This window comes from Carex rostrata, chromosome 31 (assembly GCF_964058835.1).
Source record: "Carex rostrata chromosome 31, lpCarRost1.2, whole genome shotgun sequence".
Classification (NCBI taxonomy): domain Eukaryota; kingdom Viridiplantae; phylum Streptophyta; class Magnoliopsida; order Poales; family Cyperaceae; genus Carex; species Carex rostrata.
The window spans coordinates 4,575,194-4,589,270 of NC_135948.1; the positions used below are offsets into that span (position 1 = coordinate 4,575,194).

A 14,077-nucleotide genomic window follows, 5' to 3' on the forward strand; every position below is an offset into this window, starting at 1 on the left:
TTTCAAAATATTTAACTTAAAAAAATTTATCATGACATTCAGAAAAAAAAAAAAAAAAAAAGGGGTGATGAAACTACTAATATAAATGATGTAAATAAGGATAAAACAACACGTCAAATTTAGACATTTTTGGGTGCAGAATAAAAGGTGCAAAAATGATTTCTAGGATTACACGTTCGATAGCCCATAAAAAGTATCTAGAGGAATCAAAAATCAAGCGAAAATCGCTCAAAGCGGGTAGTAGAAAGAAAGAAAGAACAAAATCAGCTTTTATTCAACTAGGATAGAATTTGCTGATATTCAACTAAAAAGTAGTCTTTTACAACTTGTCTAAAAATAAAAGAATCAAAACTTAAATGAAATCAAGACGTTTATCTACAACTATACTTTGCCCCCCTCCAAATCCATCCCAAATCTCGATGCAACCCCATGCTCGCTCGAGCTCCCTCTCTCCCAAACCCTCACCTCATGGCCTGTTTTTAACGGGCCCGAGCCCAAATAAACCCTAAATGAACCCGACCCATCTCGTTCAAACCTCGGTGATGATGATGCAGCACCAAAGACACCCATATCCAGATTAGTACTGGTGGGATTCTCTGACGTATCGGTCTCTGATGCCGCTTTGCTATATTCATTCCCCTCATTGCACACCAACTTCAATGCTTGCACCACCTCACCCATGAATGGCCTCTGATCGACCTCGGGTTGCACGCACATTGATGCAATTGCTGCCACTTTTGCTAGGCTATCAAAGGGTACAGTACCGAGGGATGGGTCAGCTATGCTCTCCAGGTCTTCTTGGTTGGTCAGTAAAGGGCGGGCCCATGTGACAAGGTTTTCTTGGCCAGCGGGTCGAAACATATCTACTGGTTTTCGGCCAGTAAGGAGCTCCAGAAGAACCACGCCATAGCTATATACATCACTTTTTACAAGGAGGTGCCCTGTCATTGCGTATTCCGGAGCAACATATCTGCAAAGAAAAGAGGACCATTGGTGTATTTTTATGTACAATAAAGCTATTTTTCTTGGGCTTACAAATTACACCTGATGTTTTAACAGAGCTGCAAACAGTTATTATTCTCATATGATTAACACAGTTGTGTGTAAACGATGCTCACAAAAAATTCTATGAATGGTCTAGATTTGAGAAGGAAAGGATTAACTAGGAGGGATGGAATTCTCTTAAGATTTAAAGAAATAAACACTTCCCTCGCACCAATATGATTTTGCTAACCCAAAAAAAGTTTTCATGGTGAGTGTTAGAAAAGTTCAGTATTACAAGCAAGAAATTTTTACTTTTTCAAAGGGAAAACCTACGCAGAAAGTACTAAAAAACAACATAAAAAATCCAAAAATGAAAAATACCCAAAAGTGCCCACGACACGAGTTGAGATATGGTCGTTGTCTTCGCCCAAAGCAGCTCTGGCAAGGCCGAAATCAGAGACTTTAGGGGTGAAGTCGTGCTCCAATAAAATATTGCTCGACTTGAAATCACGATGTATGACGCGTGGGGAAGAGTCCTCGTGGAGGTATGCCAAACCCCTTGCAGCCCCAAGAGCTATTTTCAACCGAGCATCCCAGTCTAGTGGGCCCGTCTCCTTGTCGGGTCCTGCTCAAATGCCACATAAACATGTCAACTACATGGGTCTACACAGTTTCTAAGATGCATGTAGGAGCTACGTAGAAAAAGATTCGAAAGGATATGTCATCTATCCGGTATAATGGAAAATCTCTTTTTTTTTTTCTAGATAAAATTACAAAAAAGACTGAAATAGTTTTCTATCATTTCAACATGAGTGATTAGAAATTAAAAATGACATATTTACCCTCCTAAAAAATTTAACCTGAAATGAAATCCTCAGCTAGCTCCAAAAAATGACATATTTATCCTCAGCTTGTTAAAGTATTAACAACAAACATTACTAACATTAATTTTTTATATCAAAATTTAGATGACTTGTTGGTTACACTCAACCTACATGGAAAAAAAAAATTCCTACAAGTCAACAACATAATGAGTTCATTCACTATCAACTCTCTAAGATGGAAAAAAAAAAAGTCAGGAGGTGTTTTTATTTGTTCAATTATGCTAAAAGGATTATTTCAAGAATATTTTGGCAGGAGATTTTTCTAAATTAAATTTCAGTATTTCACATACCATACAAGTGAGACTCCACACTTCCATTGGGAACAAGCTCATAGACCAAACTCCTAAAGTGCTCCTGGGTGCAAATCCCGATGAGGCAAATTAAATTACGGTGGTGGAGGCGGCTAAGCATCTCCACCTCGGCCATGAATTCCCGGCTCCCCTGCTGGTCGTCCCGCTTCAGGACCTTAACTGCCACCCGCTTCCCATCCTCTAATATGCCTTCATAAACCCGCCCAAAACCCCCTTCTCCTATCAACCTTGATTCATGAAACCCATTTGTTGCTCTCTCCATTTCAAACAAAGTGAAGGTTCTTGCGGTTCCCTTGTATGTCACCATGTTAGAGTTGAATGAGGCCGTGATGGAACTGGGTTGGCTAGTCAAGAAAGGAGCCCCTGTACCTACAAATTTTGGGGTAACTGTTAACCTTGAAGCCTGAAAGCAACTGTACTTGACCACTAACAATACAATTCTGATTGAAATGAAGAGCTGTATAAATACTATTTTGCTTTATATTTCATTTCACGAAGATGCTCAAAGGCCAACTCTGGAACTCCACTAAAGATGGAAGATTGAGCTCAAGAAGTCTCTAAAGCATTGGACATTATTATCTTTTTTTTTTAAGGTAGTTCAGACCATAATGGCACATAGTAACTAAGCAAAAAATTTAGGGCTGTCATAAGCACAGAGTAAGAATTGGGCACTAAAATGATTATTAAAGTGATAGTACCTGAAGCCTTGGTGAGCGAAGAAGGTGTGTGACCTGGTGGGTGGGACCCATATCTGAGCTTGAATATTACACACCAAGCAGCCCCAGAAAATAAAATTAAGGCAAAAACCGATGAAAGAACTATGATAGCTATGATGCCTGCTTTCTGTTTCGCTCTTTGTTTGCTGATGTCAGCTGCCAGAGGATGCGCTGGATTCCCCTTATTACCAATTCCCATGCCACCATCAGGTGCAGCTGGAGGTGATGGAGGCAATCCTGAAAATAAGTTTTGAATTAAAATATTGTAGAGCAGAAATAGCTCTGCACCATACTTGTTTGAAAATTTAAGGTAAAGTTATATTTGTACTCTCATCGTATTAATCAGGGTATACTATGTCGCATGGCGAAACATATGCACTTATTTCAGGGGCAATTGGCAATATGTCTTGAATTTTCTAAATGTTGCTTTTGCCAACCCACTAAATATGATATATTGCTCCTCTCTAGACACAAGGACCTACTAAACTTTCTTAAAAGAGAGACTATCAATTTCTACCCTATTAACTACTTTGATACTTTTCAAGGAATCGAGGTAGATAGTGTATCTTAGGTCATTCTAAAAGTAATTAGCAACTTCTTAGCATCCCTAAAACCAAATATAAAGTTTTGAAGTCATTTGCATCATTTACTCATTTTAAAACTTAACAAGTTACAATTGCAATTTAGCCTTTCGATGGTCTGATTTTTGTGCATCTACCACAACAAACCCATAAGAAACTCAGTACAACATAAAATGAGAAAAAAGAAATCCATATCTAACCTGGATAGATTACATATAACACAACATAATCCCCAAAGTTCAATGGATTGATATACACCTCCTTGTGCCAGAATTTGTCGAATACCAAAAGAGCCGTAATATTGTCGAACTTTTCACCTAGAGGCACAAGGTCTACAAGCACAACTGTCTTGTCAGGGTCCTCAGTTGCTGCGTTGGCGCCCATGACGCGAACCTGGCTTTGTTTCATTTTTACACCTGAGGCAATCTCTTGTGCCAGGTCAGAGACCAGATTAAAGAATTTGTAGAGAGAGACTGACAGGTGTAGGCCCACTTTTATTGGGACAACACACATGCATGGCGAACCCGGTGGGCTGTTTGTGTATGGATCCGAGCATGACAATGGAGTGCAATCTGAGTACCAAGCATACAGTTGTTAATATTAAAGTAAGATGATATGTTTTCCTTTTGCAAATTCACCCAGAATTTTTTACTATGTTTGCATACACCACCTGGTATTTCTAAGATTTGCAACCTGGCAACTAACAAATTTGAGCCGTTAGCAAATAGTATCCAACCTATGATTGGTCTCATGCTTGTGTTCAATGTTGACAATTTTGGTTCTATTTCTAGAAAAAAGAGGGTTGTCTGTCAGCCTCGGAGTTTGTGTAATATTTTGAACTGCAATTTGGTTGATTCAAGATATAAAAGTCAGGGAAGTTTAGTAACTGTTTCATTAACATAAATTCAATTTTAAATCCAAATATCCAAAGAATGTTAGGTGCTAATTTCAATACGAGAAATATCAGTTGCTTAGTTTTGCATAAGACATTCTAGAATGTTGGATTCGATTTGCAATAAACTCTCAAAAATATATATTACTAGTTTTTTAAAATAGTAATATTCTTTTTTTTTAAATTTTTTTATAATCACTGATCACTGTTTTGATATGGTAATAAAATAATAAAAAATTCATCAAAACAGTGGATTTCAAAAAATCTAAAAAAAATAGCAAAAAATTTCCAAAAAATGTAAAATTTAGTTTCCAAGCATGTTTTAATATGGAGAACATGTTGAGCGCTTCAGACCAACTATTTGGATACTGAAATCGCAAAAATGACTTGTTTGGAGACCTCTATCCAAATGTTTGGACACGAGACGTACTCTATATATAGATAGATAGACCTATTAATGTATTAGGCAGTTGCTTATGCCAAATAGTACATGAAGCAGCAGCCCTTTTAAACAATAATTCCTTTATTGTACCTTTGCTGGACTATCATGCTATGCGTCTTGGAATTTCAACACATTTGTTGACAAAGGAGATATAGAGGTTGTATTGTATACACACTGGTTGTTTTGCAATTCTTTACAACAGTTTTACAATTTTCTCAATAAAAAAGTAAAACATACATACATTGATTGGGTGGAGGAGGGGGCAAGGCACGTATAGTTTTGGGAAGTGTTATGGGGGCAAGAGCGGGAGCATGAGAGGCTCCTACAAAGAAAAGATATTTTCATTATGAAAAGTACAATGAAGTAAAAGGAATCAATAAACAAAATAAAATAATAACAACCTCTATGCCTATGATGCATGTATGGGAAACCCCGTGAGGAGATGGGAGAGGTGGCGGAGGAGGGGGAGGGGGCTTCCTCTTCTCCATTTGTTGAATGAGCTGGAGAAGGTGAAACTGAAGGCACTGTAAAATATCACGGAATTGACGAGTATTATATTATTAGCTTTATTTTCACAGGGGAATATTTTGATTTGCACAATGTGCAAGTTACTTCAAAACAAGTACACGTACTAGGTGTAGGTATATGTAGAGCATGGTGCTTGTGCTGCCGATTCTTAGGTGGTACTGGTGGAGCAGAAGGAGCTGGAGAGATGCAATTCTATATATTAATTACAGGAGAAGAAGTTGAATTTACACTGCATCTGGCATCATTAAAACCATCTAACCTAGAGATGATGATGATTCCCCTTGCCTTTGATGAAATGGAACTGCAGGTGCTGGCGAGGATGCACTTACGGGAAGTGCACTTCTTGTAGGTGACACGACATGTGATGTTTGAGGCTTGTGTAAAGTGTGTGTCGCATTCTTCCCTATGGGTGTAGCAGGGCTTATTAATGGTCCATTAGCTGCGCCAAAAAGAATAAAAGAAAAGGAGGTTTACTTTGTGATTGTGTAATTTCATATTCACCTTGAAGGTAAATTGATATAAGAGATATAACCTTCATGTGAATTGTTACGATGAGAGAAATGTCTTGAGACGATCTTTGGTGGTGCCAAAACCGGGCCTTGTGTTCTTTCTCTATGATGGATTGGAGAAATTGATACTGGCGAAGTTGCATTTCCTAAATATGGCCAGTAATCAATTATTTTACCACCAGGAATCAGAGTTATTTACCATTATCACCACTTTAACACAGAATTGCTACTCAACAGGTACACATATAAATTAAAATACGAGGTTTTAACTGCAAAGTCCAAAAGGTGAACATAATTTTGAGCTGAATTAGTTCACTTTATTAATTAAATTAACCCTTGCACTGGGTAATTTGCTTTTTGAACTATGTTCACTTTTCGAGTACTGATTGCTTGAGTACCCAAAATATGAATGCAGTTTTCAGCCCCATTCCAGCTTTGATTTAAAAGTTCTGCTGAATTTTATTATGAAAACATACTATTATCATGTGAATCATTAGGCGGTAATGCATGACTTGTCATGCCATTCAAGATTGGAGGTGCTGCAACTGTAGAAATTACGAAAAGGAAAGAAAAATAAATTATCCCATTGCATTAAAAGGGAAAAAAGAACACATGCTCCAAAAGTTTTATAACATTATCCACAGATAAGCAGCAGAAGAAAACGTCATGGCAATTACCAAATGTTTAAAATACCATTTCATTAATACATATTCTCATGATTGCTACCGGCTTAACTAAATACCCATTAAAATTTAGCACTTGAATATATAACCAAAAAGACATACCTCTGCCCCACGAACTATTACTATGTGACAAGCGAGTAGGGGTTTCCAATGGACTTGGTGCAACTGGAGTATTAGGAGTGCTAGTTCCTGTTGGAGAAATGGCATGGCCTGAGTACCATATATAAAATATTGTAAAATGTACCAGAACTCTATTTCTCTGCAATTTATTTATTCTGAAGAGATACATAAAAGAAAGACATTGACAATAACAGTACCTTTGGTACTTGAAGGGGATAAACGAGCCGGAATCCTTGGAGGTGAAGCAACTAGAACAACAAAATATAGTTTTTCATTGTCAAGCAAAATGTAAAATATCATATTGTTTACATAACTAGTATAAAAAAAAAATTCAATTTTGCACATGATCATGGTTAATGTAAATTATAACCAGTGGTTTACCGTGCTTGCAAATAATAGAAAACATTTCATGCTTTTGCAATTTATGCCCAACTCTTATTGTAAGACAAAAGCCAGGTTAAGTAAAGTGGCTAATTGCTGCAAATATTGTACTTCTAACCCTATCAAACAGTATGAACAGTGAACAACCCCATATCTGCTGAATTTGATTTTACTTTCAATATGGAGATGAGGGTGAAGAGATATTCCAAGGATGGGCAATATGGTCAATATGGAATGGATTATATCTATCCATCGTGTTATGTAAATCATTTGCCCAATATGGAATGGATTATATCTATCCATCGTGTTATGTAAATCATCAGCCACCGTCCATCATCCATGGGAGATGATTATAAAATCTCAATAAAAAATGGAGAAACTCAGAAAAACTGACAGGAGCTTTACCTATTGGTTGCGAGCTTTGTACATGTTGTGAAACCATGGGAGATGGCGCAACATGTGAATAATTTTGGTTTGTATGGGTCAATCTTTCCTTTGAAGGTGGAGATGCTACAACATCATGATTCGAATGATTTTCATGATTAGGAGAAGGGATTGAAGTGGGTGTAAATGCATGTTCTGTACATCACAAGCCACAATCCACCCAATCAGCAACAATTATAAAAGGTTAAAAGAAAAATGAAAAAGAAACGCAGAAGGAGATGACCGGAGCTTACCTATTGGTTGTGTACTTTGTCCAGGAGGTAATACATGTGAGATCATGGGAGATGGTGCAACAAGTGGAGGTGCATTTACCAATGGAGGGGAAGACTCTGGAGAAGATGTGGGAAATAATGACAATAAATATCTAATTTAAAAAGAAGCAAACAAAAACGAACAGCACTGTTCCTACTTGTAATACTTGGTGCTGGACTTTGCACTGCTGGAGATATGGGTTGAATTGGTGGAGCTGCACTTTGTACAGTCGGAGCCAATTCCATCGTGCCAGGTGGCTCATGAGGAGCTTCTCCTGATATAAGAATTAACTAAACCAAATTGTCTTAGATTATCTAGGGAAACATTGCTTTAAGAGGATAAAGATTAAATAGTTGTTATGTATTGCTCATGAGGACCTTCTCCTGAGGAGCCAATTTGTAAGTCATATGGTATATTATACGAAATGCTGTTAAATGGATTGTTGCATGAAGTATAGATTGTAATCTAATTGACGGATTTCAAAATTACAACTTATTTTATACGGTTTTCAGAATTGTCAAATTAATCCATTGTCAATGAATCTTAACCATTCATATATAACCACAAGTAACAAATATAAAATTACCAGGTAGTGGAGAAATCGAGGGGGACAGTAATTCTCTTCGAGTTAGCAATGTTCCTCGAGTAATCGAAGGAGTATCAGATGGCATCATCAATTCTCCTAGTAAAAATAAAAGTAGAGATGCAGAACCGTCAGTAAAACAGAAGCCATTAATAGAAATAACTGGAGGAAAAGAGGTCTCCAGTTAATAGTGAACTGGAGAGAAGTCTTACTCAAGCTCTTGGTTGGTTGCTTACTTTTAAAGAGGGATGGCATCAAAAAGTAACTATGGTATAAAAATGCTGCAACTTTCTTTTAAAATTATCTCAAATTTGATCTTTAAGTGTAATTTTGACAGAGGGGTGGAGAAGAATTGACAACATGTGCATGCTCTCTTAGTTAAAATCTACCTAATTTACCAATCGAAGGTTTTTTTTACCAATTCTGAGGAACAGTGATGTAAACAAGCAGAAAGTCTGTTATAATTCAACAAATTGGGATCAAAACAAGCACTCCGTTTGGAAAAGAACCAACAAACCTCTGAATTCATAGATCGCCAGGGAAATCGCAAGCAAACCCAGAACAAGTGCGGAAACGAGCTTATGTCTCTTCTTCCTTCCCATCTCCGTTTCCTTCTCATGGATCGAAACCAAAGAAAGGTTTCTGTATGAAATCGGCAATTAACGCACCTTTATGCAAAGCCATGACCGGAAATGGAGTCAGAGCTTGCGTGGTAGGGATAAGCACATAAAAAGGTGGTCATGTTCCACTGAGGTACAAAGAGAGAGAGAGAGAGATTCTGAAATGCGAGAGAATAAAGAATTGGAGGCGTGAAGAGTGCTTGATTGCTTGTGGTAAAGGTTAAGTAGGAACTAAAAAGAGAAAGGGAAGGGAGAAGTATTTGAAGTATTTTGTTCTGTGTTTGGGTTTTCCAGTAGTGGGATTTGGGTGGAATTGTAAAAATTTTGAAGTGGCAAAAGGCCGAATCTTTTTCTTTACATGAGGTTTGTTTGGTTGCCGATTTTTTTAAAAATACCCTCCAAAAAAAATATTTTATTAAAAATAACCAGTTTTCGTATCAAAACACCTTTAGCAGTTCGGGCAATTTTTGAGAGCCGATATCTCACGATCTGTTTTGAGATTTTCTATAAAACTTCACAGTCTTATTCTATGAAGTCAAGAATGCATGTCGGTAAATTTTCATGATTTTTGAAGGTGTTTTGATATGTTAACCAGAGATGCAAATTTGGGCTCAGAAGCAACTCTTCAGCAGTTCGGGCAATTTTTGAGAGCCAATATCTCACGATCTGTTTTGAGATTTTATATGAAAAATCACAGTCCTATTCTATGAAGTTAAAAATGCATGTCAGTAAATTTTCATGATTTTTGAAGGTGTTTTGATATGTTAACCAGAGGTGCAAAGTTCGGCTCAGATGCACTCCTCCAGCAGTTCGTGCAATTTTTGAGAGCCGATATCTCACGATCTGTTTTGAGATTTTATATGAAACTTCACAGTTATATTCTATGAAGTCAAGAATGTATGTCGATAAATTTTCATAATTTTTGAAGGTGTTTTGATATGTTAACCAGAGGTGCAAATTTGGGCTCAGAAGCAACCCTTCAGCAGTTCGGGCAATTTTTGAGAGCCGATATCTCACGATCTGTTTTGAGATTTTGTATGAAACTTCACAGTCCTATTCTATGAAGTCAAGAATGCATGTCGGTAAATTTTCATGATTTTTGAAGGTGTTTTGATATGTTAACCAGAGGTGCAAATTTGGGCTCAGAAGCAACCCTTCAGCAGTTTGGGCAATTTTTGAGAGCTGATATCTCAAGATCTGTTTTGAGATTTTGTATGAAACTTCACAGTCTTATTCTATGAAGTCAAGAATGCATGTCGGTAAATTTTCATGATTTTTGAAGGTGTTTTGATATGTTAACCAGAGGGTTGGACAAAAAATTTCAAAAAAATAATATTTTCCAAACTCTAAAAAAAAAAAAAAAATCCGGGCCACGGAAAATATCCGTGCTCGGGAAAAAAATTAAAAAAAATAAATAAATTTCGAGGTGCGAATTTTTTCCGCGGCCTGGAATAAAAATTTCGGAGCGCGGAAAAAATCCGCAGTTTGACTATTTTTAAAAATTTGACTGAAATCTAGTTATTTTAATAAAATATTTTTTTAGAGGTTATTTTTAAAAAAATCGGGTTTGGTTGCAAACCACTGTTCTTTTACCCGAGAGCGGCATGGAAAGCGAGATTGGATGGTCTAGTCTAGGTTTGGCGCTAGAGTCAGAGTGGGCTCCAAAAGTACTGAAAAATTATTTAATAGTTTGTTTGATGAGTATATATTTTGGATGGACATGAGCTCTCATATAATGTATAGACCTTGGAGACTATCCACGTAGCATTTATTTTTCATTCTAATACCATGTATATATTATTTTTTTAAGCGACAAGGAATGTTATTTATACACTGATTATAGGAGTGTGGTATCATGAGAGTAGGTGTCAATGGGTACGATACGGAGATGATGGAACTATTTTCATATCCATACTCACTAAGAATTGATCTTATCCATACTTCATCTATATTCGTTAAGGATTTGTCTTATCTTACATTATTCATACCCGTTATGATAAACAAGTAACGAAACGGTAGCGGACGAATAACGAAAATGCTAATATAATTGTTTTATTAGTTTTACAAATAAACCATCTAAACTCATCATGTCATACATTGTTTACATGGTTTTGCTGTTTCTTGCGGTTTTATGGTGAGTATGGATGAGTGATGACGAAATAAGAATCAATGCAGCACTACTGTGCAGTAACTCTTTCAGTTGGATAATATAACATACTGACACCATTGGAGACATGTACCTATCCCGTTAGCACAAGCACTACTAGATTTGACTATACGGTTTTTAGCGAGCAGAAAGGTTGAACCATTATTGATATGAGAAAGCAATGATACCACCTTAATTATATATAATGGTTGCTTTGAAACAAAATATGTTTGCAAACTAATAGGACTTCATAGTATGCAACATAGTCGTATTGCTAAAATTTGTAGGCCTAGAAAGTGAATTTGCAAAATACATCCAATAAATTCGTACTAATTTGCAAGAAAGAATCAAAATTATCTTATAATCCAACTAACACCAAACTATTTTTGGATTAAAAAAAAAAGGAATCTTTAAATCACACCATCAGTACATACTGTACCCAACATTTATATCTCGTCTTGGCTTGATTTTATTTCACTTTAGATAAAAATAAAAATAAAACTTCATCTATTATAATGAAACACACATTGTGAATACTAATAATTAAAAAACTAATCCTAAAGAAAGGAAAGTACACTTACTATGTATAGAAGAATAAATCGAAAATATCATATTGTACTGTAATATTCAAGAGGCTAAGAATAGTTCAAGAGAAAAGATGAAAATGATTGAAATGTGAGCCAGATTGTGAAGTATAATATTTCTATTTTTAGAATTGAAAAAAAAGGCAACAACTATGAATAAGAAAGAAAATAAGGACACGAATTAGTGTTGATACATCTCCAGTATTGATAAAACAATATGAAAAACAGAAAAATAAATAAATTGAATATGATATAATATTGATATATCTATATATCATTTATTTCTTATAATTACTCATTACCTAATGGGTACATAATAATCTTTACTCATACCCATATCGGTTTATCTAATGAAAAAAAAAATCTTTACTCATATTCATATCCATTAAGTTAACGAAAAAAAACTTATCCATACTCATCTTATCGACTACAATACGAGTTGGGTGTCATTGACACCCCCTACATGAGAGAGACTTGAGCTTTCTGTTTTAAATGTTGTATTAAAAGTTTTATTCAACATTTAGTTATGCTTAATTTATAAAAATTATTTAAAGTTATGATTGCACGGAGAATTAATTTTCAGAAAGTCTGTGACTTGAAAACTCACTATTTGCACTCGTTCAAATATTGAGGGAAATTTTTTTAACAGTGGTACAAGTGTTTCCCTCAATACAGAATAATTGAATCTTAAGACTTTTAGTCATGTCGCATCACTTCCACCACTGTTAAAAAAATTTCCCTCAATATTTGAACAAGTGTTCGGCGGTACGAGGGAAAAGGAAATGGTTACAGGATTTTAAAACTTTTGAACTGAAATTACTGTTTATGTGGGAAAAAAAATTCAGTCTGAGTGAATTTTTCTTTTCTCATGTGAACAGTAATTTCGTTGCTGCAGCCGAACAGGCCGTTATAAAGATTTAGAATTTAAAAATATATATAACTTGTCTCATTTTAAAATTCAAATTTTCTTTAATAATTTTTTTTTGGACAAAGTCTGAAAATAGTCCTATTAAGCTACAAGTTTAATTCTTAAAATAAGCGGCTCAAGGGCTAACTTTTATGTACAATATAAACATGCACACTATATATGTTTGATTGGAGCATAAAGTTATACAAACATAATTTGTGATGTAAAGTTTGCCACCATAAAATATTTTCGGCTGATTGAGGAAAGTGGAGATAATAATAATGATATAATGTCAACAATGACAAAAATAATGATCACATCATCAACAACAGCAACAATAATAATAATTATTATAATGATGATAATAATATTAATTAATACTTGAAAACAATGATGAATTAATAATTATTTTTTATAACAACAACAATAATTAAACTAAATTATAAATATATGCCCTAAATATTAAACAAGTCTTGGAAGTTTTGTTAGTTTTATTAGTTTTCTTAAAGAGTGAAGGTCGGAAGCATTTATTTCAAAATTAGAGTAAATGTTATTTTTAATATTTTAATTATATAGACGGATTGATAATTATCTTTAAAAATATATTTTCATTATTGATCGAAGTTCAGTAATAACCGTTAAATAATTTATATGGTTGTTGATTCCAAACTCAAAAATAAATAACACCAATAAATTGATACAATACATTAAAATCCTAACAATTATTTCCATAAAATATTCACATCACACGTTTTCAAGTTATTATTTTTAAGTTTTAGTTAGATTCATTGTAAGATAAAACATTTTATACCGAAATTTTTATTAATATCCTTCCCCCCAAAAAAATAAACAAAAAATTATTTTTTTTTCTGGGAAATTCGAAAAATATCGGGACCGCAATGACAATTGGCAACCTCTATTCTTGGAAGCTGTCATTTGTCATTGCAGCCCCTGTGCTATATATAGAGGTTGTTGGGTAAGAATTTTCATTATTTCGGGTCGCTTTCAAATCCCTTCGAGCTCGGTACGTAAGTTTTCTCTTCTTTTTTTGTTTCAATTTTTTATTTTGTAGTAATTTAGATTGGTTTAGTAATTAGGTTTAGAGTTTAGGATTAAGGTTTAAATCTTACAGTTTATTGTTTAAGACCAAAATTTAATTTGAATAGTATCAAAATTAACTGGATTAGTACCAAACTTAAACTAGACCATTACCAAAATGTAATTAGATTTATTGTACCAAAACTAAATTATTTAGGTCCAAAATTTAATTAGAACAGTACCAAAATTAAATTAAATTTATTGTATATTGTTTAGTTTAATTTAATTTAATTTAATGTTGGCATTGTAATTTAATTTAATTTAATATTAGTATTGTAGTGTAATTTAATTTAATGTAATATATAGGTTGTTGAACATCACTATTCCAAACGGGTCATGAGACAGTTTGGGATGCGTCAACAATCCCCACCCCTTGCACCGATCAGCGAGGCTCAGTGGCGAGAGCTTCATC

At 34.8% G+C, this 14,077-nt stretch overlaps 1 protein-coding gene across 6 annotated transcripts; it reads right to left on the bottom strand.

Moving 5' to 3' along the window:
* Positions 1–268: 268 nt before the first annotated feature.
* Positions 269–9,305, bottom strand: LOC144547328 (receptor-like serine/threonine-protein kinase ALE2). Of its 6 annotated transcripts, none has more exons than XM_078295946.1 (18): positions 8,828–9,305; positions 8,314–8,409; positions 7,885–8,001; positions 7,709–7,804; positions 7,437–7,610; positions 6,848–6,898; positions 6,633–6,719; positions 6,324–6,392; positions 5,871–5,993; positions 5,598–5,777; positions 5,443–5,514; positions 5,212–5,334; positions 5,052–5,132; positions 3,677–4,048; positions 2,878–3,132; positions 2,159–2,548; positions 1,366–1,609; positions 269–970 (listed from the first exon to the last, which is right to left on the bottom strand). In XM_078295946.1, the coding sequence occupies exons 1-18, from the start codon at positions 8,910–8,912 to the stop codon at positions 382–384; spliced, it is 3,204 nt and encodes a 1,067-aa protein (XP_078152072.1). In that variant the 5' UTR covers positions 8,913–9,305; the 3' UTR covers positions 269–381. The 6 variants fall into 6 exon arrangements, with proteins under 6 accessions (XP_078152072.1, XP_078152071.1, XP_078152070.1 ...); XM_078295945.1 differs by having other exon boundaries at positions 2,159–2,542; positions 6,633–6,740; XM_078295944.1 differs by having other exon boundaries at positions 6,633–6,740.
* Between the last annotated feature and the right edge of the window lie 4,772 nt (positions 9,306–14,077).